Source organism: Toxotes jaculatrix, chromosome 2 (assembly GCF_017976425.1).
Source record: "Toxotes jaculatrix isolate fToxJac2 chromosome 2, fToxJac2.pri, whole genome shotgun sequence".
In the NCBI taxonomy this organism is placed as follows: domain Eukaryota; kingdom Metazoa; phylum Chordata; class Actinopteri; family Toxotidae; genus Toxotes; species Toxotes jaculatrix.
The window spans coordinates 27634682-27661903 of NC_054395.1; the positions used below are offsets into that span (position 1 = coordinate 27634682).

Consider the following 27222-nt stretch of genomic DNA (forward strand, 5'->3'; position numbering starts at 1 on the left):
CCTTGTACCTTAGTAAAGGATGTGAGTACTTCTTCCGCCACTGGGTGCTGCTATGACCCCCCCCCCCCCCCCCCCCCCCCCGGGCCCCCCAGTGCTGCAACGCATGGACACGCTATCTCATTTGAACAGTAGGTGGCAGCATTGTGGCGGCAAAGGGGAATGGGACTCCAGGGACGCTTATCAAACATGATCTCTGATTCTTATCACAAAATGATCAGCAATAGGAAGAAGTAGTCCCGTTTCTTTTGGTTTCAGGGGTTTAATTAATCGTAATTTTCCCACATTGTGTCTACAGTAGATAGCTCTGAATTGAGGCCAACGCCTTGAATCTGAATTTTAACACAATCAAAAAACTAAGCACTGACTTTCGGTTCAGCACCGACATCCCTTTGACACAAAATCTAAAACAAAAATCGAAACCTGCCACATAAATAACTTTACGCCGAGCCACGTTTGAAGCTGCACTCTCGGTCTGGGAGGGGCTTCCATGAAACGCCATTCAGCTAAATCACAGGTCAATTATGCGTAAAACAGTCCCACCAATCAGAGTGTGACAATAGGCTGAAGTCTCCACCCCTGCTCGCCTCTATCGCATCCCAGTGTTTTGGTCCTGATTTGGTGCTCCTGCGCTGAAGCTGCCTGTCGGTCACTGCCACACAGAAAAAGCCAGAGTTATATGTATTTACCAGACCGTTCAGATCCTCGGATCTCTCTGCTTTAGCGCGGCTGATTTAGCCTTTAAGTGAATGAGAAAATGTTTTCTTAGCTCCGGAGGTTTTCCCCGTCATGACCTCCCCGGGCCGCCCCTCCAGTTGAATGGGATCCCTCATCGCGTCTCTGTCGCTCGTTTTGGCACCGACCGTCTCTGCTTCCTGCTCCAAAGCCCCGGTTTTAGGACCTGCGAGCTGTTGGTGTCTCTGATCAGTTCATTCATGGTTTGATGCGAAGTCCGCCTGTGTGATCGGAAGAGAAGAGACGACGCCAAATCTCCGGTAACCTGCGCGTCAGGGTGAGTAACCTAAACTTGTTATGTGAGTGCGAGTTACTTCGGCAGTGACAGGCGGACACACAGGGGTTCACCGACACATCAGTGTGGAGCGTAATACGCATGCATGACCTAAATTTACCCTGAACTTCTTGCTCCGTGTGGAGGGTGTTTGCAAATATAACAGCTTTTATTATTAATTTCCTGCAGCTGTAGTTTTCTTACTTTTTAATTCACTGAAATCACCGGTTACAACTGTACCAGTCTGAGAGTTACAGTGACTCAGTAGAGCTTTTGTAAAACACAATCTGCAGTCAGAGATTTGGTCTACATACTGTACTACACGGTCCCTTGTCTGCGGTACTTTTGGGAGCCATACAGAGCTTCATCACGCAGCCCTTTCCACTGAGCACATCCTCGGTTTGAAGAGAAATGGCTCCCTGGGTGGAAGCCCTCACAAGACAAACTGAAACTTGGCAGCTGCGGTCGCTCTGCAGTCGGAGGTTTTATGGGCTACCTGCTGAACTTGACTGTTCCACAGTACGCGTAGTAGTTTCAACGTGACATGCGTGTTTTTTTTTTTTGCTTGTTCACTCTGAAGGCCACAGATTTTCCTTCCCAGGATCCCACACACTTTAAAGACATGGCTGTCATATGCTTAGGATTAGTCTCTCCCACTCAACATGACTCAAAGGCCCAAATATTGACTCTAATGTGGTGGCAACTATTAATAGAAAAGACTAGGTATGCACAGACCTCAGTGTAATTGTATAGTCTGTAATTTGTCCTCGAACATACAGATTCAGTCCATTTCCGTTCACATTGTTTGTGTCTTAACATTACGACCATTCACTGGCCTGTATGCACTGTACACATCGGTCCTGACTCTGCTGACCCTGCTGACCCAGGACCAGGACTGTGTGACACTTTTTCTGTCACGATATTTGAGATATAACTCTTTTTACAGCCTTTGTGCTCTCGGTGCACGCACACACGCACACTTAAACCAGCTGTACCACTATTTGTTGTGTGTTGTCGCAGCTTTTTGATCTGCCTGAAACCTAAATATTTAGTATAAACCCCACAAGTTGTTTTTCTCTGTCTCAGTAATCCTTTATGAAATTTGAAACATTTCTCCAGTGACATATTTCTGAAGGACATCCATAGTTTTGTTTTGTTTTTTTTTTGTTTGTTTAGGAAAATGAAATTGCTGTTATATTTGATTATCAGTAGTGCATTAGATTAATCCTCTGCAGATTTTGCCTGTTTTCCTGAAGGAATTAGGATGTTTGGTAGCGAACAGGCAAAAACATATTATCCCATGGATTCAATATCCTTAAATTTAATATTAGGTCAGTGACATGCAAACTGATGCTGGGGATGAAGCCCTGTTGCGTGTAATCATCCTGGGGCATGCATGATGCCCTTTTTTTTTTTTTTTTTTTTTTTTAATCATACATACTCTACTGCTCAGTTCACGTATCAAACATGGTCTCGGGGGGGATTTATGGTTCATGATAAATGCTTTCACTGAGTGTAAAGCCAAGACAAATGCTGCCCGTTTCACCAGGCTATTAGCATGCATTCTACACCAGGCGAGGCAGCCAACCAGTGAGCGAGAAGTGTTTCTCAAAGTGGTACGAGATGGTTCATTGTACTTTCTAACTGCCAGATTTCAGGCTCCGCAGAGGGAACCTAATGCTCCTTGGAATCCCATGAATGCCTTCCAGTGAAAGCTGTAGATGTTTATGTCAGCTCCAATGAGATTGGTGGAAAGTGGCTCTTGAGGCCCGAAATTCCTGCTAATTGGCAACGTGGCTGTGGACTGGCCCCTTTGTTCCTTCTTATACTGGAGTGGTCTGTCTGTCAGGGTGATACACTGGGCTTGGCGTCAATGAGCTGCTTGTTTCCGCAGCTATCTGGCCCCGGAGAATCAGCAGCTTTAAGACAAGTCACTTCCACTTTCAAAAATTGCCTTTGTGCACCTATTCAGAAAGATGGAGAGGGACCAGTGAGGGGTGGTCTGCAAAGAGACTGTTTCTCAAGGCTGCCAGCCAAGCGTTTTGATAGCGATGTGTATATTTGCCTATGTACTTAACTGCACTGAAGTGAACTGAGCAGTTGCGTTAAACAGACTCCACTGTAGCTGGCAGTTTGCTGAGTTCATCATTTGGTCGAGCACGTGTCCCGCTTTCCTTTAGGTCAGATGAGGATTAATTGGCACTCATCACTGAGGACATATTGTAATTGTTTATGATATCATAAAAAGGAATTAGCTGACTGACCAGATGAACAGACGTAAAAAGAAGGGCTGGCAAACTGCCTGATGGGGGATGTGGGTAAGTGAGTCGGGGGCCATGGCTCTAGTCGTAGTAGTAGTAGTTGTTGTAGTAGCGTGCCACTTCTTTGTTGAAATAACACACTATTCCCTTTTGGCTTTGGAGCACTTGACAAACAAAACACTTGTCTGATGCCAACATCAACCCCTCTTCAGTTAGCAAATGAGATATGCGATATACTCCAAAGGGAGAGACAGAGAGGGATTGTATACACGAAAGGGGGGCATGAGATTTGTGATGGCTTCCTGCTGACAAACGCCTTTGAATTTTTCATGTGGCCGATACTAAACTTCTGTTGCTCTGGCCCAGATTTAGTGCTAATTAGTGCCCAGCTACATTCAAGGGCGTACGGCTGAGCATGGGAATGCCAGTGCCACCTGTTCTCTCACTCTTCCTTTCTGCCTCATGCCTCTCACATCTTTAACAGGCTTTATCTGTCTATCTCCCTCTGTTTAGGCTTAATGTGTCAGTGGCCTAGTTTTCTGCCAGTCATTGTTGTCTTCTTTTTGGCGTACGCAGCCATTAACCTAAAGGTTGTGCGTTTCACTTCCATGTAAATTCTGCCTTAAAGCCCGTGCTGTATTATATTGCTGCCGGGATTAGTGACCACAGGAGGGAAATGGATGTACGCGCTGTACAAACACGAAACCACAAAGCTGTCCATTGCAGCCTGTGAAGGCAGTTGAATGATAAGGATGCAGAACTGAAGCGCTCTGACATATCTCCCCGAGCTTTATGTCAGAGGGGCCTGTGCTTGATGGCCATTTGAATGAAGTATCTGATAGTGGTTTGATACAGACAAACAGAGGAGGGCTTGTATCCTCCCAGGATCCCTGGCCACTTCCTGTCCCTCCGCTCTGGGAATGGGCCAGGGTGACACAGGCCACTCATCTCCACTCAATCCACCCACTGTTGCCTCTGTGGAAAAGCGATCACTCTCACACCCTCATTCCCATCGCTCCGTGCACATTTCTTGTGACAGGAAAAGCGTCTTTGGCATTTAGAAAGATGCCTCTATGTGTGGCTTTGTGTAGGCGCAGCTGTGCGAGCCCGGTCAGGATGATGAGATGCTGGGAAGAGCACAGGCTGCTCTCCCCGCACTTAAAACGTGAGCCTCCCCGTCCTCGGAGAATCGCAGCCATATATATGTTGACATGGGAGTTTTTATTCAGATCATGCACTCGCAGAGAGGATCAGCCCTGTCAAACTCAACCTCTCTCCCAGGCAGATGTTATAATCTAACCAAACCCAGATAACACAGATGTGTTCGTGTGGAATTTCTTCAACAAAAACTGCATTAAAGGATGTGGACACACTACATGATTTCATTTCTTCTCACATGACACATTGAAAAGCAGAATCGGACTAAAGAGTGACTGGACAGACATTTGCCTGAATTTAATTATTACTGTAGGAACCACAGTCATTTGTGTCACTACACAAATGACTCGTTTAAAACTGAACCAGTAAGTCTATTGATCGCAGTCTACCTAAAATTGATCTGCAGCTATTATGATAACTGATTAATGGTCTCAGTCATTTCTTAAGCAGAACGTTAGCCAAACATTACCTAGTTCCAGTTTCTCAGTGGTCAGGATTCTGTCCTTTTCTCAGTCTTATGTAACAGTAAACTGAATATCTTTGGGTTTCAGTCTGAAAAGGTGTAAGTGTGGGGTTCAATAAATATGGTTCACCATTTTTTGCTTTGTATAGACATATAATAGAGAAGATAATTGGTAGATTGATTCATAATGAAAATAATCATTACTTGCAGCCTTACATGGAAGTAATTGAGACTCATGCTCTCGCAGCCACATTAAAGGTGCAATAAGCAGTGTTTTTACTGTCTCATATCACAGAATGACCATAATATGTCTGTGGGAGGTTGCTAAACAATACCAATGACTCACTCATTACTTTGCCAAGTGCTATGATTTCTCACTTTCAAATTTGGCTTCACAGCTCAGAGCCTGTTTTGGAGCCTTGTGCGAAGAAATGTGCACTCACACACTCACTTTCCACCCAGTTGAATTTTTACCTGGACTGATGGACAGTGAGTAACGGTATTATTATTATTCCTGTACTGCTTTATCATGATGTGTCACCTCTTTGCATTACCTTTTGTGGTGGCGTCACCTGACTGATCTTCAATTTGGACTTGGGACTTTATGATAATTCGTGTCAGTTCACTTCCTGCAACCTCTGCCAGTGGGCCAGAGGTTGCAGGAAGTGCAATATCTGCCCCCCCGGCTCTGATCCCCGGTGTCACCCCTTTCTGTCCTGATGTGAGTACGGATAAGAGACATGTTCCTCTTTCCCAGCAGGGGCAGTTTAGTGAACCCACCCCTCTGTGTCTCATGAAAGCTCCAACCAAACCACCTACTCTCTCCGCTCTCTACTGATTGCCTCGCAGCCAGCGTCTCGTTCACCGCTTCACCGCCCCACTGAGTTACATTTGAATATTGAAATCAGGGCCTGCTGAACAAAGGGGTGGTTTAAAAGAGATGGAGGAAATCACTCCAGTGTTGGGGGCCTTGCCCTCCAATCTGTTATGGAAATGTCATGGCAGGGAACAGTTATGTTTTGATGATGAAGCGTGACATGGGCACATTTTAAAATTTTAATGGCAAACCCTGGTGGGTGTTTCTGCCTCTCTGCTGCTCTTATTTGTCTATCTCCAAGGAAGCAAGGCCCCAATACTGGGATCTTTGTGTCTTTCAGCTTGTGTTTTCAGTTTGAATTCAGCCAAAGCAGCTATAGAAATGTTGAAACAGCATTCTTTATTTATGCATCTGCACATAAGCACAGAGGTTGTGCTGTTCCCCTGCTCTTAAAATGTTTTGTAGGATTTTCAAACACTTTCTTTTTCATGCTTAAATATTCTGTTTAGTCAGTGAAGACAACCTCTTCTCTTTGAGTAAGGATACATATTTTTAAATAATAATAGAGATCCTGGAGGCAAAGAAATACAAGAACCCGCTGATGACCAGCGACAGCATATGACGCTCTCACCATGCATTTCGTTTTGTGTTGACAATAAACACAATCTGGTCTAGAGCTTTTTCATGGCAGGATGAACAGCCACAGTGTGTGCTGCGACCTTGACTTGCATTCTTGCTCTTACATTGTGCAAAACTTGGCTGCTTGGCGCTGCGTTCCCTTTCCCTGACAGACGGTGAAGGGAATGTGTTGGGGTGGGTGGCATGCGTTGCTCGGGGCAGCCTGAGCATCTGAACATCCTGGGTGGACGGTGTCTCTACCTGCTCCACGTACATTCCTGCTTTAGGGTGTGTGAACAGGAGAGGAGTTGAAACTCGCCTTGTCCTCCACACTGCATTCCTCAGCCATGACTGGGCTCAGAGCACTACTGCAACAAACCTAGGAAAGCCACAATACACACACACACACACACACACATACACCTGGCTCAGTTTCTCAGATCTGAACATATTTACACGGTTATGTTTAGTGTTGCTACACACTACCAGCCAAATGCTTTGGAACACCTCCATTTTTTCAGTTGTTATTTGAAATGGACATAGTTTCGTGTGTCAGAGTTTCTGAAATTAAAGTAAAAGGAATCATAGAATCTTTTTGTTGAGTCAAAAGCCGAACACATTTGTGACGTTCCCTCCACAGTGGAACCAAATATTGTTCTGAATGTTTGTCCTAACACTGTTGCATCCCAAACCAGTTCCATTGGGTTCTGGTGTCTGGAGACAGAATTAGTCTTCCACCATTTGAAGCCACGGCCTCGCTCTTTTCTTCTAATATTCTGGGTCATTGTCTTGCTGTCGGATGAACCCCTGACCAACCAGTCAGGGGTCGTCCTTTGTTATTAATTTTGTTTTCTTGCCAGTGTGATATACAGAACTACTGCCTGCAGTGCAGTATTGTCCAAGTAATGCTTCAGAGGGTGTAGTAGCACAGTCTGTTCCTCCACAGCCTTCACACAGACAAGTACTGTAGAGAGGGTTTGTAAGTAACACCTGAGGCGCCTGTAGGAATTGTTTGCATCAACTTTCAGGAATTCATTTACATTCCACTGCTGCAGAAAAGCTGAAAGGTAGCCCATTACTTTATCCTTGAAAATTGTATCCCTCTGAAATTTACATAAATTTAAAATTTTTGATGAACTAAACTGAAAATAATAGAAAATTAAGGTTTATTTATATAGCTAAAAATCAAAATCAGCAATTGCTTTACAGTGGCCGTGTTCTAAAATATTTAACTGGCAGTGTATGCTCTGTATACTGTGATCCAGCATTTTCTGTTTTATCATATATTCCCTCTGGGCCTTAGATTTCAGAGCTGCACTGATTTCTCTTACTTCCTGGCTGTGCTGATGAGAAGTTAAGCAGTGAAAGCCCTAGGTTACTGAAGCATGACGCACATGGGAGTCTCTGTAGACTTGAGCAGATCAAATTCTTCCTCTTTGAAATGTGATGAGAAGAGGTGAATTTAAGGGTTTGTTATCACAGCGCACAGCTCAGTGTGGGCGACATGTAGCTACTCAGAAGTATTAAAACATAGGCCTTTGTGATATTGAAGTCCTCTCTGAAGTGCTTGTTGATGCTGCATCTCTGATATATTCGCCATAGCGTTACCAGTCAAAGAGCTTTGGACGTTTCTGTGTTCCAGTGTCAGATATGTCTCTCAGTAGGAATGCCTCTGCACATCTTTGAGCTGAAACCGGTACCCTACTTTCCACTATTATTTGGGAAGCAGAAAAATAATGTTTTTCCTCCTCACGTGACACATGGATGATACATCAGAGGAACTGAAATCCTTTATTGGGAAAGAGAGAAGAAGAAGAATGGGGGATAGAGCATGAAAGAGGTGGAGGGGTGGGGGGAGAGACCAAGTGTGAGGGCGTAAGACTTGGGGGGGGGGGGGTGGTTTGCCAGAGCCCTTGAGGATTATCTTTTTCTTCTCTTCACTTCCTCCATTGCACTCCTTCTCCCTCTTCTTCATTTCTTGCTTGAGCACATGACCACGGCTCATCAGTCTCAGTTCTCATAATGACCATATTTAGATGAGAGCTGGGGTGCAGAGAGAGAAGGATATGAGGCCAGTGTCGTAGTGAGGCCCAGATGCAGCACAACCTGGAGCAGGAAATGTAGATTCTGCCAATAAAGTAGTAAACCATTCGGTCTATTCTTGGAATTTAATACGTCACAAAGGAAGAGAATATGTGCATTCTCACACTATCAGCACAATACAATGAACGCCTGCAGGTCCTTTCTCCACGGTCACTGTGCTACGCATGCCACAGATGCCTCAAATCTCATCGTTTTTCAGGAGGAGAGAAAGCTGCTGCTGCTGGATGAGTGTCTGTCTCCATCGTCAAGTGACAAGGGAACAGCTGTGAGACCTCGGGCCATAAAACAGGGCATGTGCCTTAACGTCACGTTCATTTGCTCTCAATTGGTTAATGTGCCATTTGACACGATGCTTTCTCTGCCTTATAAACACGAAACTGTAAAATGTTTAATTGTGCAATGGTAACTATTGGTTAATGTACTGAAATTTATTTGCTGTTTTGTAACAAACCTGATGAGCTAAGCAGAGGAAATTACAGTAATGTCCTCTCTCTGTCTTGTCTAAGCCTTCCCCCGTCACACCCAGTCTAGGAAGGTTAGTCAAAGGTCTTAGGTGCAGGTAGGTATGCGCTGTTTTGATTTGTTTTTGTTTTTTTTCAGTTCTACACTCAGTGAGTTCTTTTCAAAGATAGCATAGTGACAAGGGTTTATAATAATCTCAGAGGTAAGGGTTTCGAAGCAGGACACAATTTACTGTTGCACTTTGATGATTTTCAACAGAAATGACTGTAGGACGCAGACGTCCACAGTGTGAGTAAACACACAGTCACAGGTACAGTCGCTTATTCTGCGTGACTTGGTCTCGATAGCTGTCATGTGACTGGACATGTCTGAGCTGTAGCTTATCTCGGTGTGTCATTGTGGAAGGTGAATTTTTTGTGTTCCATGTTTAGATGTGTCCCACGGTGACGTGGTTTCTCCGCTTTTAATCACAGCCTGCCGGTGGAAGTGGCAGCACTGTTGGGTTCAAGCGCTGCCTTGTGGGCTTTGACATGATGTAGGGGATGGAGTAGGTGGAGCTGGCTCCAGATGAGTGGAAGGAGAAGACCGTAGGTGGAAAGAAGGAGATAAAGCTGCGGGAGATTAATTAAAATTAGGGGGGAAAGGTCTTGGTAAAGTCCACATCTTCCTATTCTCATAAAAAAAAAAATATAGCAATTAGCTTAACATAAAGACTGGAAATGGGAAGCTTGCCTGGCTCTGTCCAAAGGTAACAAAACCCGCCTACCAGCACCTCTAAAGCTCACTGATTTAACTGTTACACTAATTTAGCTTTTTCCCCTTGTTTATGCTAAGCTAAGCTAATCAGTTGCTTGATGTAGCCTTATTGAATAGACAGTTGTAAGAGTGGTATTGATCTTCTAGTAGGCATATTTTTCTAAATGTCAAACTGTTCCTTTACCGGACGAGCCGACACCTCGTCTAAAATGGCCCAGATATTTTTCTTACTGAGCCTCAATCCCCAAATAATTTCATGTATGTCATACTCAGATTAGGAACAGGGGATAACAGAAAATCCATGAACCTGCAGTTGGTGCCAGCAGTGTTTGTTGTTTGGAAGTGGACAAAAAAAAAAATTCCTCTGTAAGCATGGGGTTTAAGATAGAGAGGCCAGCTGCTCAGCCCTGCGAGCCCGGAGATGTCATATGATTTTAAGGTCGGGTTAGCTGTAGCGTTGGGCAAACAAAAGGTGATCTGAAAACACTGCAGGTTGCTTTTTTAGCAAAAATACCCGTGGCGAGAAATGCACACACACACACACACACACAAGCACACTGTGATGGGGATAAGGGCTCATGGCCTCTGATCCTATTATAGAAACCAAAGCACTGCAGGCTCCTGAGTGGCTGGGAAAATGGGTAAACATGATGTTTTTATGGGAATCTTCCGGTGGTAAAAACCAAAAACATCATAATGGAAAGAATTTTTTTTTTCAGGTGATCTCACCTTCTCTCTTTTTCTGTGTCATATCCCCTTTCTGTTTCTCCCACATCTTTTCAGGAAGTGACAGACATCCCACATAATTTTAGAGAGACGGAGCCTCTGCTAATTTAGCCTTTTTCTTCATCTGATAGGCATGCAGCGTTCTCTGACTGTTTTGGCCCAGAAAGTGTGTGTGTGCAACTATCTGTGCAGTTTGTTGGTTTGTGGAATGCTTGGAATCGCCTCCATGGCAACAGCCGAGCTGTGTGTGTGTGAGTGTGTGTCTGTGTGTGTGGAGTGGTAAATATTGACTTCACCACCTCCCCATCCCTGTGTCTATCCGTGACAGGAGCACAGGAGGGGGATCGGTACACAGGCTTTATCCAGGACTCAGCAAAGTCCTGCCATCGGGGGCGTGTGTTTACCTTCACAACTCCAAACACGGAGGAGCTTTCTGGGCCTGAGTGGTTCACAGTTTGATTTAGTCTGCACTAACAATACATAGTAGGTGAAATGCCAGCAGCGTTATGGCTCTCTCTCTCTCTGCTGTGTTCTTAGTCCTATGTAATGATCAAGCTAATGGGTAACAAAATGGGAAGTGTGGATGAATGCTGGTCAGTCAGAGGAACCAGTGTGGGAGAGGTACTGGTGTGCAAACACACCCAAGCACCCATTTCCTTTATTCATGTCTGTTGAGAGAGAAGAGAAACAAGATGACATTCAGCTTCACCCGGTGTTTGCTCAGAGCCAGGAAACAGCCCACCTGTTGTGGTACATGGTGAGTATTAAGTTGCTTAATCAAACTGTGTGACTAGCTTGCGAACTGTTCTAGGTGATCTCAGTGGAGATTTCCTTTGCTGTCTTCCCACAGCAGATGGATCTGTTGAGACAGGATAAAAAAAAAAAAAAAAAAAAGGAGAACTAGCAACAGCAGCAGTAGTAGTGGTCTGACCGGTCTATCCTGTCTTCAAATCGCAGTACCCGTGTTGTTTGCAGGCCCCAGATGGAATGTCATCACGGCGTTTGGCGAATGCGATTAGGGAATAGATGTTGATAATCTGGACTGAACAAGCAGGGCTGGATTATGCTACGACTGGTGGCTGTTGACGCAGGAGCCAAAGCCTCCCCACTTTCCCCTCCCCATAGTAATTACATAGAGAGCATTAAGATGAAGGAATACATCCACTAGGCTGACATTAGGATCACATGCACTCGCTCACACAGGCAAAGACACATGCATGAATTCCCTGTAGATACACACACACACACACACTTTCCTATCCTCCCTAAATCAGTTGCTGGTGTGTGTAAAACCCTTTTGGAACGAGGTTGTAATCGGTCAAGTGTGAGTGTGTTTGCACTGTTCTGATTTTGACTATGAGAACAGCTTGTCCATTTATCCACTCGAGTTCACATGTGCACATAGTACAAACGCGCACACACACGCACATGCCATTTCAAACGTTTGATGTCTGTTAATGCAAATGCAGTAAAAACAAGATGTTATCTCCCTACAGTCTGGCATCTGTTGTTCACACTCGGCTAGAAGGAAAGAGGGCGTGCAGAGGAGGCCTGTGGAGACTAAATGTTAACCTGTGTCTGGTATACTGTGTGAGACACAATCAGAATCACAGATCTGGCCTTTCTGCTCCTAAATATACCTTCACCTTTCACCTAGCCAAGCTCACGGTATCCCTGCCAGTATCTGAGAATGGAATGTCATCACTATCATCGCTGTTTGTCTGCTGAGGGTCAGTTTATTTATTTGTTATCTAAAAATTCGACTGATAAGCGTGTAGCGATAGCATCAGATCACTAACATGTTCGGCGGCTCCATCTCAGATTCCTGCTTATCAAAATGTTTGTCTTTACTGCTGTCATCTCTAGCGTAGTCACGGTAACTTTGAGTTACTGACAGCTAACATGAATTCTTGCTAACGACCTAAGTTCAAACAAAATATAAAACCCTCAACATACAGTACGGCCTTACAAAGGCAGAGCGCCTACATGTGCTGAAGCTGAAAGATGTTTTGAAGTTTGCAGGCTCTTATAGCCAAACCATGGAACAGATGAGTTCTAAAACCTTAATGTTATCCACTTTTGCTCTGGCTATGATTTGTCAGTCTTAAATTAAACTTAAAAAGGCACATTGATGCAGTCTGTGTAGGTAACCTAATGACAACAGTTTTTATCTATGTGTTTTAAAGGTGGTTTTGCCACTTCACATGTGGTCAGATGCTTCTCTGCTAAGGCAGGCTAGCTTTTTAGCAAGACTAGTTTATGTTAGCCCTTTCCCTGCATACTGATTAGATTTAGCTGCTGCCTTATTTATGTGGTACGACAAACCCAATCACTAAGACGTTGGAGCCTCAAAATAGATTTTTTCACTTACAAGGATCAGGGTATGTACATTAGCTTTCGCTGAGGCTATCTCACTACCTAACCTTATCTAGCTGAGGTGCAGTCACTGCAGTCTGGTTATATGGTGCGTTCCATTTGATCTGGGAAGACTGAATTTCTGAGTTCCCATTGGGAAATTTCAAAAGATTCAAGACATTTTTTTTTTCCTTTTAAACTCATGGATGTAGAGGCTTCTGTAGGTATTTCATATTACTCAGGTGGCGTCTGAGAAGAGAGAAAAAAAAAATACAGAGGGCTTTCTAACTACTCCCATGATGCTTGCTGTCAGTGATCCATCACCGAAGGTCAGTGGAGAGAAATGAAAGCGCTGTCATGGTGCTGGAATACTTGTTATTCCTACAGTGTGACACAAACACAACAGTTTCATTGTTATAATGATAGCATTACAGCAAAAGCTTAATTGTGACCTTTAATCTGTTGCCTGAGGCATTAAAGACTCTGTGGTGTTTTGCTGAAGGTAGACTGTCAGAGCATGCCCAATCCATGTGTTAGACAAAAGGGCCAATAGCAGCAAGCACTGTGAGGCAGAAGCGAGGGGTCTACTGTAGCTGTCATCGCAACCTAGGCCGCAAGTCCCGACTTGCCTATTCACATAGCAGAGTTTCACTGTCTCCCTCACTATTACTTTGAGTTTGCTTCAGCTTCGTACTGGGAAATCTCTCATTAAGACGGCATACAGAACATCTGAAGCAAGCGTGTTTAATTTTGATGTTCATGACTGTTTGATCCTTCCCAAAAGATGAAAAGATTTTTTTTTTTTGTTTTAAATGAGCCAGATCACAGTAGAGTTCATTACAAAGCCTGTGTTGTTGGGGGAAATTGACCGGTGTCATGATCCTGCCCTGACAAAGACTCCATCAGTGAATGGAACCGCTTCCTTTCTGTTATTTCAATGAGAGGATGCCATTCAGAGATTTTAATTGTTTTCTTTTCACATGAAATGAAAAACCAAGCAAAACAGAGATATGCAGCATTCTGTGGGGAGACGGAGGGGGGTGGGCGGGACAACCCCAGCAGCAATATTAAAAGACTATTCCCATTTACCAAAAGCCCAGGAGACTTAAAGGATTTGGAATTCATTGCCAGATCTTATGCATAATTAAGCAAATCCCCCACCCACCTACCCAGCCACACCTCCGCCTTGCCGGAGGGGTTTTCATGCATCTCTGCCTCTCAGACAGTAGGTGCTTGTTACAGTACCTCAGTGCTATTAAGCAAGAATCAAATCAAGCTCTCATTATCATTAGTTACTGCAGATGATACACACAGAGACATGATTCCACTGACTTTCCTGCAAAACATGACGTTGTTTGACTTCATGACTGCCTTCATTTCCATATTTCCTACTGGCTGTGAGAATTAAAACACGCAAAGATCTGGCAGCCTGCAAGCCACAGGCCACTTCTGTGTCTTGTTTGTGCCGCCTGCTGTGAGCTGACAAAAGATGGCTTTGTTGGAAACTGAGTGTGAAGAAAGGCCTGAGACTCCCTTAATGCTCTGTTTCATGTTTCCTTGGTTCAGTCTTCCCTTTCAGGGAGTTTTCAGTGTATTTGTCTGGGTACAGAGTCTGGCTCGGAGTATTAGGACGCTGTCGGCCAAAGTTCTATTCAACCTTAAAATGTGTAAGAGGGTAAAATGGGTTTCTGTTGTTTGTTCGCCGCATCAGATGCTGTGTCACATTCACAGCTGCCGTCCTACAAGCATATTCAGCACATCAGTATAAGTCAGCATTATCTGAGCAATGGTCTGTGTTATTCAAGCACTATGTGAGTTAACTCACTGAGGCGACGTCTCTTAAGTGAAAGCGTTATCTTCGTGGACGGGGGGAAAGCTTTTACACCGCCGACGACTGGAGATGAGAGAGGAGCCGTCTCTGCTGTGATCTGCCTCAAACGGCTTATTAACCATGCAGCCAGCCTGCTCGGGGAGATCACAAAATACACAAAGAGCAACTCCCCGAGCCACTCGTCATCTTTGTGTCTGCTCTCTTGTGTCTGCGTGTGTTAACCTGCCTGCACTGGTACACTTACTGGGATGCGACCCCCATTTATGCAGACATGCCCTGGGGGCAGATATCGACTGTTCGGCCTCATTGACCCCTCTTCACTTCCTCACCATCCTCCCTCCCCAACTCACCCATTCATGATGCCAACCAGAAATGAACCCCCATGTCATGCCCCCCTCCCCTTCCTTTGCTCCTCTCCTCATCTCATTTCCTTGCCGCCTGTTTCTGTCTGTTTGCATCGCTGCTCCTCCGGATGAGCTCTTGCATCCGTACTGTACATCCATAGGAATCTCCTAAACAGAAAGCACACCAGTAAACCCTCGTCTCCTGTGTTGCCTCTGCAGCTCAGGGGGTGGGGGTGGGGTTCAGAGCTAGCATAAATGACAGACAAGAACCAGTGATAGCTCCACTAATTTCCCCTTTGTGGTTAGCGAACTGTGCTCGTCTTTGTGCCGCACATTTTCCACCATATGTCACTGCATTGCTCTGACTGCACGGATGCCTGCTCGCCTTTGTATTGTAGCTTTTATTGTAGTCGCTTGTTTAGGATTAGACTCTTTGCTTGTGAATGAGACTGGTCTTATGCACCGGCTCTCTCCGGTGTTAAACAGATGCTCGGCCTCCTAAATAGCAACATTCAGGCGGGGGATCTCAGCCGAGGGCTGAGTGGCCTGACACTCACCCACATCACATCCTCTCTGACCCTCATCTGCTTATCAGAGGGGCTCCCAAGCCGCCCCACCATAGTGTTTTCTGTAAATTAGCATTTCCTAGCGGACTCCCTGTGGCTATATCTATCCATGATAGCATGGACTTGAGTCCCTAAATTATCCTTGGCTTAGTGTAATGATTTTGCTGCACTAAGCTGTGATTAGAGCTACTTCATGAGCCCTGAGTAGGCGGGGAAGTTTCAGAAATGAAGAGGCACAGAGAAAAGCCACAACAATCCAAAGCTGCCCTCTTGACCTTGGCCTGTTCTCACAGTATCTTAAATGTTGCCCTTTACTGAAAACTCACTGATGTTGATCACTGTTATAACTGATTCTTTGTTAGCAAAATAGAGTTGCAACTAATGAGCCACTATCAATTAATCTGGTTGGTTATCTGTACCATGAAAGCTGCTGGACAGAGTCATTTGTAATCATGAAACCACAGAAATCATCACCTGACTCTGCAGTTCTCTGTGGAGAATTTTAGTGTCCTTCAGTGCATTGTTTTGGTTTTTTCTGCCCACAACTTCAATGGTTTGGTTTACTCTCGTGTCCCTCACCAGCCTGGTTTCCAGATGAAGCAGCTCTGACAGACACTGATCAGCACAGCAACAATTAGAGAGCCGTTGAATGTTTGGCATTTTTTTCTTGATAAATGACATAAGCGATTTATTGATTACCAAAAATAATTCATTATTAAGTTTCTTTAGGTCAAATAAGCAGTTCAGCACTACCGCAAAGATAAACATCCCAGCAGTGTTTGTTTCCTACGTAATGACGTGGATGTGAACAGGGTTCGGTGGGAGCTTTACTAAATAAATAAACCAACTCATCTTTAAATGATCAGTGTGAATAAAGCCAAAAGAACCACTATGACACCAGAAAATGCTGGAGCATTTCTCTGCCTGTGCATCTGTGTCTGACACATGTGCGTGCAGGCATGTGTGACATGTCTGCTCTGTGTGTGTGTGTGTGTGTGTGTGCTCTACTGGTGGCAGTGTGGTGAAGTGGATCTCATGTCTGTGTTGAAACCGAAGAGTGGCAGCTGCTCCGCTGTCCGTGGGGATGTTTTGCTTTATGTGGTCTACATAACAGTGTGTCTCAGAGGGTTTAGAGTCATGGTCTCCAGTCCGTCTCTGGTTTCTGCAGGAATTTTTCCACAGAATGTGTTCTATTTGAAAATGAGATAAGGAAACCAGTCTGTTTGATGCAAAACTATGACGTTATTTATCAGTTATAGTGCCTTGAAATGGAATTTTAATTTTAAGTTTCAAGTCTCACACACTTTCTCCTCTGTCTTCCTTGAATGCACAGGCCTCGGCCATGGGGGGATCCAAGAGTAAACCCAAGGATGCCAGCCAGCGAACCCGCAGCCTCGATGGCAACCTCAGCTCTGGAGGAGGGGCTGGAGGCCATCACCTCAACTCCAATCAGCAGTCCCTAACACCCAACCGTAGCCCTGCTATGGAGGGAGGTCTCAGCGGCAATCAGTCTATGGCCAATAATGCAGAGCTGGCCCTGTTCGGAGGTGTGGACAATAACAGCGTCACCTCTCCTAACAGGATCACACTAGCAGGTGAGGACCTCAGCTCAGTGCCGTAGTTTTAACTGTACTGCACAGCATGCAGGTCTTTTGTTAAATAAACAGACTTTCTTGTTCTACCAGGAGGTGTGACGACCTTCGTGGCATTGTATGACTACGAGTCTCGAACAGCCTCAGATCTGTCTTTCAGGAAGGGCGAACGCCTCCAGATAGTCAACAACACGTAAGGAAAATACAGAAAACCTTTTTCTGCTTCTCTCTCATACACATGTAAATACAGACAGACTCAAGAATAGCCCAGTATCCACTGTGTGAATGATGGAAAATAACTGCATGTAGACACGTCCACAGATTGTCTGAGTGGCTGCTCAGTTGTCTGACTGGCTGCTCTGCTGCCCGAAATGTCACTTGCTATCTCTCTCAAACCTCCCATTACCACAGAAACGCCTCAGCAAGGCTTGACTTTTGTGTCAGCTGACACGTGTCTGCGCAAATTTAGTTTCATTCACAAACGCTTCACCGGGACTGATCACTCCTCATTGCTCAGTCCACCTCAGTAAGGTCATGGCTGCGTTCACTGCTGCATGTAATTCCTCAGACTTGCGAGACCTAGTTACCCCTAAAACTAAGTAAGCAGTTTTAGGGGAGACATGCTTGTTTTTAAAATAGGGGCTTGCTCTGTGAATCAATAGAGGTGCAGTGAAGCATATACTCTAGTGCTGCACCCCCGGTGCTGCTTGCCTATGAACAAATTACTGACCTAGAAGGCAGGACAATAGTGGATTATCACTGCATCTGGCCCCTTAAGCCAAAGACCTGGATCATTATTGGGTCAAGTCCACCCAGGATCCATGAACCAGCTCTAAGATTAGTTAACGGGTGATCACAGTTCATGATTGGTCCTGTTAAATGTGATGATATAGCTTTGCACAGTTTCTTATGATAATATTGTGCCCCCTGCATGCATTTCTCTTAAACCGCTTTTTACCTCATTATTGTTCCTCCATCGTCTCCAAGTTCTGTAATGGTTTAAATATTTTAGGTTCAAAGCTTTATCATATGCACCGGTCGAGTTTTACGAGTCTGTTCTGTGTGCTCTGCTCTTCTGTCACTGCTCATAAGATGCTCTCTGTATTTCTTTAACCTCCTTCTTTTTCACTACTTCCCTTCCATCTCTCTTTTCCATCTCTCCGTCACAAACCATCACATTTTTTACAGGAGGAAAGTGAACTGCAGGTTTGTGACGCTTCTCTGGAATTACATTTTGAATGTGCTGTTTGTCTGCCCGTGCGTTTGCATCACCTGAAGTGTATGCTTTAGCACTGCAATAATACTTCACTAGAAAGGCACAGACCACATAACTCTGCCTGAGCCCCATGATCCCTTAGTGTGGTAGGGGAGTTGGTGTGAAGCCTTGCAGCACTATAATCAGTTCAGGTCAACTGGAGGCAAATCGTGTTAACAAATCATCGTTTTTCTTTAAATTTGAAAAGTGAATCTAGTGCTGCAAAGCTACGGCAGCTCACTCCCAGATAAACTCTAGGATAAAAACACCATCCCTTCCTGTTGTCATACCCACATGAATGCATGTTTGTATATAATTACCTCCAAGTTTTTTTTTTTAAAGCAGTAGAGACCCTTGGGCTTGTATTTATCAAGCTTCTCTAGGAGCCGAGAGCTCAGTTACTATAGGAACAAGTTGATGTGAATTACTGCAGCGGTTTCACTCTCCACAAAGTGGAGTTAGGTCTCTATCACTCCGTCTATGCTCCGAGACACTTGATAAACACCAGCCCTAAAAGTCACAAAGACTGTTTTATTTGTGTTTTTGGATGTGTGAGGAGTCTCGGTGAAGCTGTGTGTTATCGTTTCATCGTTGCAGAGAAGGGGACTGGTGGCTGGCGCGCTCCCTGACCACTGGAGAGAGCGGTTATATCCCCAGCAATTATGTGGCTCCATCCGACTCCATCCAGGCAGAAGAGTAAACCCCTCCATTTTTTTTTCTCGCTCTGTCTCTTTTATCTGTTTTTCACCAAGTGCATGGAAGATTTAACACTCAAATGTTGGATTCTTAAGAACTTTCTAGTTTTTTGTCTCTGTGAATTTGAAATGAACTCTTAAAGGGATAGTTTGACATTTTGAGAAATGTGCTTATTTGCTTTTTAGCTCAGAGTTAGATGAGAAGCTCATTACCGCTCTCAGTAAATATGCAGCTCTCGTCGGCTTTGAAAACTTGAAATAGGGGCAACCAACTAGCCTGGCTATGTCCAAATATAATAAAATCACCTACTATCCCCTCTGAAGCTCAGTAATTAACACGTCGTATCTCATTTGTTTAATCAATACAAAACATGAACTATAAAAAAATGACAATTTGTGGTTTTACGGGGGGGGATCATGAGGGGGATTAATATTTGGACCGCCACAGTAACTTCCTGGAGTCTCAGCGGGATGTCTGGCAACTTCACTGTGATGGCAGGACTCCTGGAAGTCACAGTGCCCGGCTGAGAAATAGTCCTGCACATAAACCCCCTGCTGGTGTGCAGATTTTTTTTTTTTTTTTTTTTTGGACAGAGCCAAGCAAGCTGCTTCCCTCTGTTTCCAGTCTGTATGCTAAGATAAGCTAACCAGCCGCTGGTCTGAGCATATTTACCATGTGAGCGTAGCATCAGTGTTCCTGTCTAAGAAAGCAAATTAGTGTTAATTTCCCAAAATGAGGAAGTATCCATTGAAATGATTGTACTACATTTACTGCTTTCAACTCCTGAAAGCGAATGCACTGCTAATCTTTACATGCTGACCTGCTTGCTTATACAATAAAACTTCCTAAATTTTTGTAACACCTCCATTTCTCACCTTTGCCTCCTGCTCCACCAGTCATCTCAGACTGACTCTAGAGTCCAGGTAAGCAGCTGTTGTACTGTGGCCATTAGTATGCATTGACTTGGCTCGTTCATAGACAGAATTTTACTTTCCGAAACTACGAGGAACAACTCACCCTCGCTTCATCGTTCCCTCTCTTCCACCCACACACATCTTCCTCTCTTCACCAACCTGCTCCCGTGTGTGTCCCATGTGTTTTCTCTCAACATCACCAGGTGGTACTTTGGCAAAATCACACGCCGCGACTCTGAGAGGCTGCTGCTAAGTTTAGAGAACAGGAGAGGGACTTTCCTGGTGAGAGAGAGCGAGACCACCAAAGGTAAGCGTGTGGACCCTTAAACAAAGAAGCAAACTCATCAATAGCTCGAGACACTTTGGCTTTTCAAACCTCAATACTTCCCGAGTTCCCAACCAAAAAGTGACTATAGCATTAAGTTGCTTTGGGCACAGTGTCAGTCCTGATTGCTTTATTTACTTTTTGGGTTTTTGTAGAAAAACATGTTATATTCCTCAAACTAAGGCAAATTTCCAGTTCCTTGTTATGAGCAAGTATAGTTTTGATTTTGTACCAAAACTCAGGTATCATATCGCACCCGTACTGAAAAATTTAAAACAATACCCAACACTGTTAAGGAGTGTTATGACAATAAGCCATGGGTTTAACACAGTATGAGAAATTAAGTTTGTAAAGGTGAAAACTCTTAGGGCCTGTGGAAGCAGACATCATTATTTAGTCTATTGATCAGCAGTCTTACCTAAAGAACATTTTGTCCTGGAAATTAGTTAAATAAATAAAAATTTGCTGCAGCTTTACTTTTTTCACAGTGATTACCAGTGATTTTACAAACAAAGTAGTAGTGGTTTTTTTTAGGGTTCATGTTTTTTAATGAACTCAGTTGGAATCCTGTGACATGTTTTACTTAAAATGCAACAAGAAGAAGAAAGCAAATTCTTCCTGGCAGAAAGACACGGTACCCTGCTGTTCGCTGTTCGCCCTGCTGCGCTGTGTAAGTCGTGTGGCAAGTTGGGAACAGAAGATAGACGAATCAGGCAGATGGAAAAAGGCTGGATGTGACGCCTGTGGGACTCAGTCTGGAGATAGTTCTGATAGGCAGCTGCTCTTGCTGCTGTTGCTGCTGTTGCTGCTGCAGCAAACACAGTCCCCATGGGATTCTGCAGCCCTGTGTGTTTGTGTGTGATGTGCGCACACATACGTTACAAGATTCCTATTATGGGATGTCTAAATAAGCTTTGCATAGAATGAGAGAAGGGACAAGGTTGGGATGTATGGACTTGAATAGAGGAGACGGGTGAGAAAGAGCGATGGAGAGGTGCTGGGTAGGTGAGCCAGACAGAATTAGGTCAGTGTGGAGGCTGAGGCTGAGGACTGTACAGCCACGGGCCATATCACCCAGTTCAAACATTAAGAGAAGGGGGAGGCAACGCCTGGGGCTGCCCTGTGGTTCAGACTTGTTTTCCACTTGACTCACGCTGCCCTCTGGTGGCGAAAATACGCAAATTCAATTGATCACATGCAACGTGAATCAGATCTTATTGTGGTAGATTTCTCCACATGGTGCGTTGTCATATTTTGCTGTTCATCTTGCCAGGTGCCTACTGTCTGTCTGTGTTGGACTATGACAACACCAAAGGGCTGAATGTGAAGCACTACAAGATCAGGAAGCTGGACAGTGGAGGCTTCTACATCACATCGCGCACGCAGTTCAGCACCCTGCAGCAGCTTGTTAATCACTATCGCAGTGAGTTCACTACCTTTTCATGGCTTCTGTTTGCTTTTAAGAGAGTAAGAATACTATACTTTATTTAGTCAGACACTTGTACACAAGATTCTGTGATTCAGAGGGAAACTGGATTTTTTTTTTTTCTTTAACCACAAACCCTGCCTTTACTTGTGTCCCCCAGAGCATGCTGATGGGCTGTGTCACAGTCTGACAGACATTTGTCCCGTACTGAAGCCTCAGACACAGGGTCTGGCCAAGGACGCCTGGGAGATTCCCAGAGAGTCTCTTCGTCTCGACCTCAAGCTTGGACAGGGCTGCTTTGGAGAGGTCTGGATGGGTAAGCTGTGTTTTGATCTATCAGGCTGTCTGTCTGTCTGTCTGTAACTGACATTCCTTATCTCCTAAGGACAATGTCGTGGTCCTGGTTAGTTTTCTCCAACTGTTTAATGCTTCACGAGCACAGGAGCAATGCGGACGGGATTTGATCAATAAATGTGATTCTTAAGAAAGTTAAAGGAAAGCCAATGTTCTGGCTCTTTTTCTGTTTCATCAGGAACATGGAACGGTACAACACGTGTGGCGATCAAGACCTTGAAGCCCAGCACCATGTCCCCTGAGGCTTTCCTCCAGGAAGCTCAGGTCATGAAAAAACTGAGACATGAAAAGCTGGTTCAGCTCTACGCGGTGGTATCCGAGGAGCCGATCTACATCGTCACTGAGTACATGGGGCAAGGTCAGCGAGGGCTGATGACTTTTCAGTTGTGGCGTAGTTAAAATGGTATTCGAGTGAATGTGAAGTTTAGTTCTGATGTTCCCAGGCAGTGAAAGGCAGACAGCACCGGCTGGGTGTAGACTAGCAATGTTATATTTAATCTAAACCAAAATAATAATAAAAATATTTTATCTTTTATTAAATTCTCTGCATTATTTATGTAGAAAAATAGTTTTTCTGACCTTCAGTGTGTGTCATTACCAACAGGTAGCCTACTGGATTTCCTGAAGGGTGACATGGGTAAGATGCTCCGCCTCCCTCAACTGGTGGACATGGCCTCACAGGTCAGCAAAAAAGATAAAAATAAAATAATAATAATAATTTGCTTTTGTGTCACTTAAATCCATTTATAAATATTTCTGGAGTGTTTTCCTTTAGTGTCGACAATCACAAAACATCGCCTCTTTCTCAGATTGCTTCAGGGATGGCTTATGTGGAGAGGATGAACTATGTGCACAGAGACCTCAGAGCTGCTAACATCCTGGTGGGAGATAACCTGGTTTGCAAAGTGGCTGATTTTGGTCTGGCTCGCCTCATTGAGGATAATGAATACACTGCAAGGCAAGGTATGACCACAGGAGGGCGCAAGTTAGCTTATAGCATGTGATTTATGTCTATTTGTCATGTCTATTTCTGACCCCACATCACAGGTTATGGTGACCAAAGAGTGGTCTTTCCCAGCGTATGTCTGATTTAAGGGATTTTTGTAGTCTTGAAGAGGTTACACCTCTGGAAACTTCCTGATTCATGCAGCCGATGTGACATTCTGTCTCAGTCTGTGCCACAATGATCTAACTGTAACTTGCTGATAAACCCGTCTTCTTTCAGGGGCCAAGTTCCCCATCAAGTGGACAGCTCCTGAGGCGGCTCTGTACGGCCGCTTCACCATTAAATCTGACGTCTGGTCATTTGGGATCCTGTTGACTGAACTGGCCACCAAAGGCAGAGTACCATATCCAGGCAAGGAATCCTTTTTTTTCAGGCCTTGTGACGGTGCAGGGATCAGTGTCTTCGTTTTAGATTGAGAACATAGTGCTTTTATCAACAGGGTTCCCAACACCTTATCTCTTTCTGCCCTCCCAGGTATGGTGAACCGGGAGGTGCTAGACCAGGTGGAGCGCGGTTACAGGATGCCGTGCCCTGCAGAGTGCCCTGAATCCCTGCATGAGCTGATGCTGACCTGCTGGAGGAAGGAGCCTGAGGAGAGGCCCACCTTCGAGTACCTGCAGGGCTTCCTGGAGGATTACTTCACCTCCACGGAGCCTCAGTACCAGCCAGGAGAGAACCTGTAACTGGTGCTGAACACGGAGATGTGCATGTGTTGTGCATGCGCAAAACTGAGCATGTGCATCTGCTTTCCAGTGCATGGATGAGTGTGTGTGTGAGGGTATGTGCGTACAGCGTAACGGGGCTAGAAAGCCGACAGCAATCTGGGTACAATCAGTAACTCTCTCTGACATCAAGGATTGTCAGTGGGACATCAAAACAATCAGCAACATTCAGCTCCTGCCTCTTTCCAAAGTCATTGTCACACTCGTTGCCATGTCAGCCAAGAGGGATTATTTTCAAAGGAAGGGACTAAACTGCGGTATTATTTTGAGTTTGTCATGCAGCCAAGCAGGTTTTTTACTACCATCTTTGTGTTTGTAAGGTACCCCAGACACTCTTCCTGTATTAATTCACCTGACTGGTCTTGTAGTTTGCCAGCTTCAACGCTGCGAATGACAGCAGGCGAGGGCATAACAGACTCCTGTGTTTGGCCTGAATATGGGGCCAAACACCAGAGTCCAGAGAATGAACTTTGGATACAAATATTGTCCTGCTGAAAGCGTCACTACAGGATGTCTGTTTTCACTGCATTTTCTGTGGGGTCCAACACGAGCTCAGACTTTGTCTTCCATTTTGTCACTTGAGAAGCAGCTGTTTGGGATGTGCGATAAATTTCCAGGACATTGCGGATCTTAATTTTTTTTTTTTTTTTTTTTAAGTTTTGTTATTAAACCTGGATCAACTGGATCAATTTTCTGGTGAACACTTTTACTCTTTAACCATGCTTCCCCTGAGACAAGTTTCTCCACTGCTGTGAGATTCTGAACGAGGCCGTTTCCCTCAGAGTGCGTAGCCTCACTTGCCAGTCGGTAGGATTTGGTTTATCGCTGTGACCAACATACAGCTCAACACAAAGAAGAGGCGAGGCAGAGTTTCTCTCTCTCTCTATTTTCTAATTGTGACTTTTCTTAGAAACAAAATGCTACTGATCACTACCGGTCATCTCAGGATGGAGAAGACTAGAACTCTGCTGCAAGGACTTTTGTGCCAATGAAAATCTCTTTTGTACTCAATTAAAAGTGTATTTTACTACTCTGAACTTTTCTTACAGTGAAGTCTGAGTTGTGTAAGCACAGGATACGTTGTTCTCCTCAAAGGATAATCCACTGTTTCGACATCATGCACCTGTGCACAGGAGCAGCTGGCTCACCGCGGCAGTTTCGAGGTGTCGATTTGTTTTTAAGGATTGAAATTAAAATCAGGTGAATTCTCTTTCACGCCTCCTTCCCGTTCTGACGTTCATTAATACGAAGATTTATGTTTTCAGCCAGCCTCAGTTCTTCCCTAACTAGTGCATCTGTGAGCTCAATCTTACACTGGAGATATTATGTTTCTGTAATGGTTATGCCTTCCTTCAGCCAGTAGGGGACAGACCAGAACGCTTTCCCACAAAACAGCATGTATAGCAAATAAATTGGCATCCTGAAATTTAATTGTAAATATCCTTAATGGTAATTTTTTTTTGTATATATCACCTTTATAATTTATTCCTTTTAAAATAACCCAGTTGTTGCTGTCTGCATCATCATTCAAACTTTAATGTTTATGGTACTTCTATGGGTAAAATAACATCTGACAGTAATAATATTAAATGAATATATATTATAGAAACTTTTACATTACAAGTCTGTTTTTTGTGTGTGCATGTATTTCTGTGAAACTTAGCTTGGTTGTACATTTTCAACACTGACTGACAGAACTGGTGAGCTGGCTCCATATTCTCTGACTCACACTGCTGAAGAAAATCAGTTCTGTTTTGCCGGATACTCATCGTCTGGCAGCGTGAGTCCTTCCCATAACACAATCAAAACCTCAAATGTTTACATCGTGATAATCTTCAGAACCTGTCTGTGCTGCTTCAGAGGCTGGCAAATGAGCAGTTAATCAAGTGTCATTCTTGTCAAGCATTTCTGTTTTTTCTGAGTACACCTGTTCAGCATGGCGCGTGTGCTGCCATCCTTAGTACTTCCATGATCATTCAACATTGTCATCGGCCACTCAGGCTCGGATTTTCTAAAGCGCCTCTGATTACAGATGAATAAATATCCGCTCAGAAGATTCTGTGACTGCCACAAATGGAAGGAGCTTGATATCTGTGTAGCGTCTGCTGTGTGTGGACATGGGTTATGCCACAATGAATGCATTGATCTGCATGGATGCAGTCAGGTTGTCTGGCATCGTCCCCTTCTTTTCCAGATCGGTATCAGTGAATGTTAATGAGCAACAATATGAGGAAAGTGCACCTAAAGGGTCGTATTGTCTGAATGCAGCCTTGCTTACGAGCCAAGGACATTTCCTGTGGGGTTAGGTTGGTCTTTTTTCTGGCTATGCAGATATTTTTAAAATCTGTGATATTACTACATATACTCTTTTCTACTGTATTCAACGGGAATTTTCAGATAAAAAGCCGTTTGTTAAATCCTGCTGAGTACTCTTCAAATTTGAAAGGTTGTTTGAATAAAATTTGTATATTGCCAGTTGTTTTCTGTCTAGTCTATTAACTGAATGAATGGTTGTTTCTGTAATCAGGAACTAGTCAGTGTGTTTGCTCGCTGAGCTCAGTGAGCAAAGGTCATATTTGGTGTTAGACACACTCTTTACTTTCATTATGTCAAAAAAAAAAAAAAAACTAAGCGAAGGTGAGAATTTTTAGCGGGTGTTTCTCACACACACCTACAGTATCATCAGTAGGAACTGTAGTGTATAGATGATTAAAGAACCACCACAGTAGTTATTTGTAATAAAAATAAATATTATTAATTTCAATGTAATTTTTAATTAACCTTGTAATTATACATAAATCCTATATAACATCATATCCTCATTATATATTTATTATTTATTCACATACTTGCACATCACGGGGCAGTACATGCTGTAGAGTACTGCAGTGGTCCTGAAATTCTGGTGTAATTATGAGTATTGAGTGTTTTCATTTTCTGCTGCTTCATATTTGAATTCCACCAGGCTCCATATTATACGTTTTTCTCCACTACATTTATTTGACAGCTGTAGCTGCTAGTTACTTTTTAGATTAGGCTTATACATGAAAAATAATATGATCATCTTATTAAAGTCCCATCCCTTTAGGCTTGTGACTCCTGTCAGAGTCTGGTTGACGCCCCCAGGTCACATTTCAGGTGAGTTGTTCCAGTTTTACCAAAGAAATATTTCCACTCTAAACTTCTCAGATGATCACATTTTAATAACGGTGGTAAAATGATCCTTAACTCAACAAAAAACAAAGACTAGATAAAAATGTATATATAATTATTAGCATTATAAAAGTTATTATTATTAGTGTTGTTGTTGTTGTTATATTAGGAGATGCAATATGCTTGTTCATATTTATGAGTGATTCGGCCCCACCCCACATGATGCCCTCAGGATAGCCATATCGCCTCGCACTACTACCTAGCCGCTCGTCACATGGTGCGCGCGCTGTGTGTAGCTTTACCAGAAAATCCC

General features: G+C 44.0%; 1 protein-coding gene across 2 annotated transcripts; it reads left to right on the plus strand.

Moving 5' to 3' along the window:
- The first annotated feature begins 615 nt into the window (after positions 1-615).
- src (v-src avian sarcoma (Schmidt-Ruppin A-2) viral oncogene homolog) lies at positions 616-26234 on the plus strand. 2 transcript variants are annotated; one of them, XR_005894688.1, is made up of 13 exons: positions 616-1009; positions 16800-17061; positions 17152-17251; positions 18911-19009; positions 20127-20230; positions 21522-21671; positions 21835-21990; positions 22207-22386; positions 22633-22709; positions 22838-22991; positions 23254-23385; positions 23509-24956; positions 25452-26234. XR_005894688.1 is itself a non-coding variant. In XM_041047905.1 (12 exons), the coding sequence occupies exons 2-12, from the start codon at positions 16809-16811 to the stop codon at positions 23715-23717; spliced, it is 1614 nt and encodes a 537-aa protein (XP_040903839.1). In that variant the 5' UTR covers positions 616-1009; positions 16800-16808; the 3' UTR covers positions 23718-26234. The 2 variants fall into 2 exon arrangements, 1 of the variants encoding a protein (XP_040903839.1); XM_041047905.1 differs by having other exon boundaries at positions 23509-26234.
- The last annotated feature ends 988 nt before the right edge of the window (positions 26235-27222 follow it).

What these genes read in the sequence shown, in the direction of transcription:
- src (XM_041047905.1), top strand. Translation starts at nt 16,809, where the DNA reads ATGGGGGGATCCAAGAGTAAACCCAAGGATGCCAGCCAGCGAACCCGC. An exon ending in CTCCAGATAGTCAACAACAC is followed by an intron (nt 17,252 to 18,910) that starts GTAAGGAAAATA and finishes TCATCGTTGCAG; the next exon opens with AGAAGGGGACTGGTGGCTGG. An exon ending in TGAATACACTGCAAGGCAAG is followed by an intron (nt 22,992 to 23,253) that starts GTATGACCACAG and finishes GTCTTCTTTCAG; the next exon opens with GGGCCAAGTTCCCCATCAAG.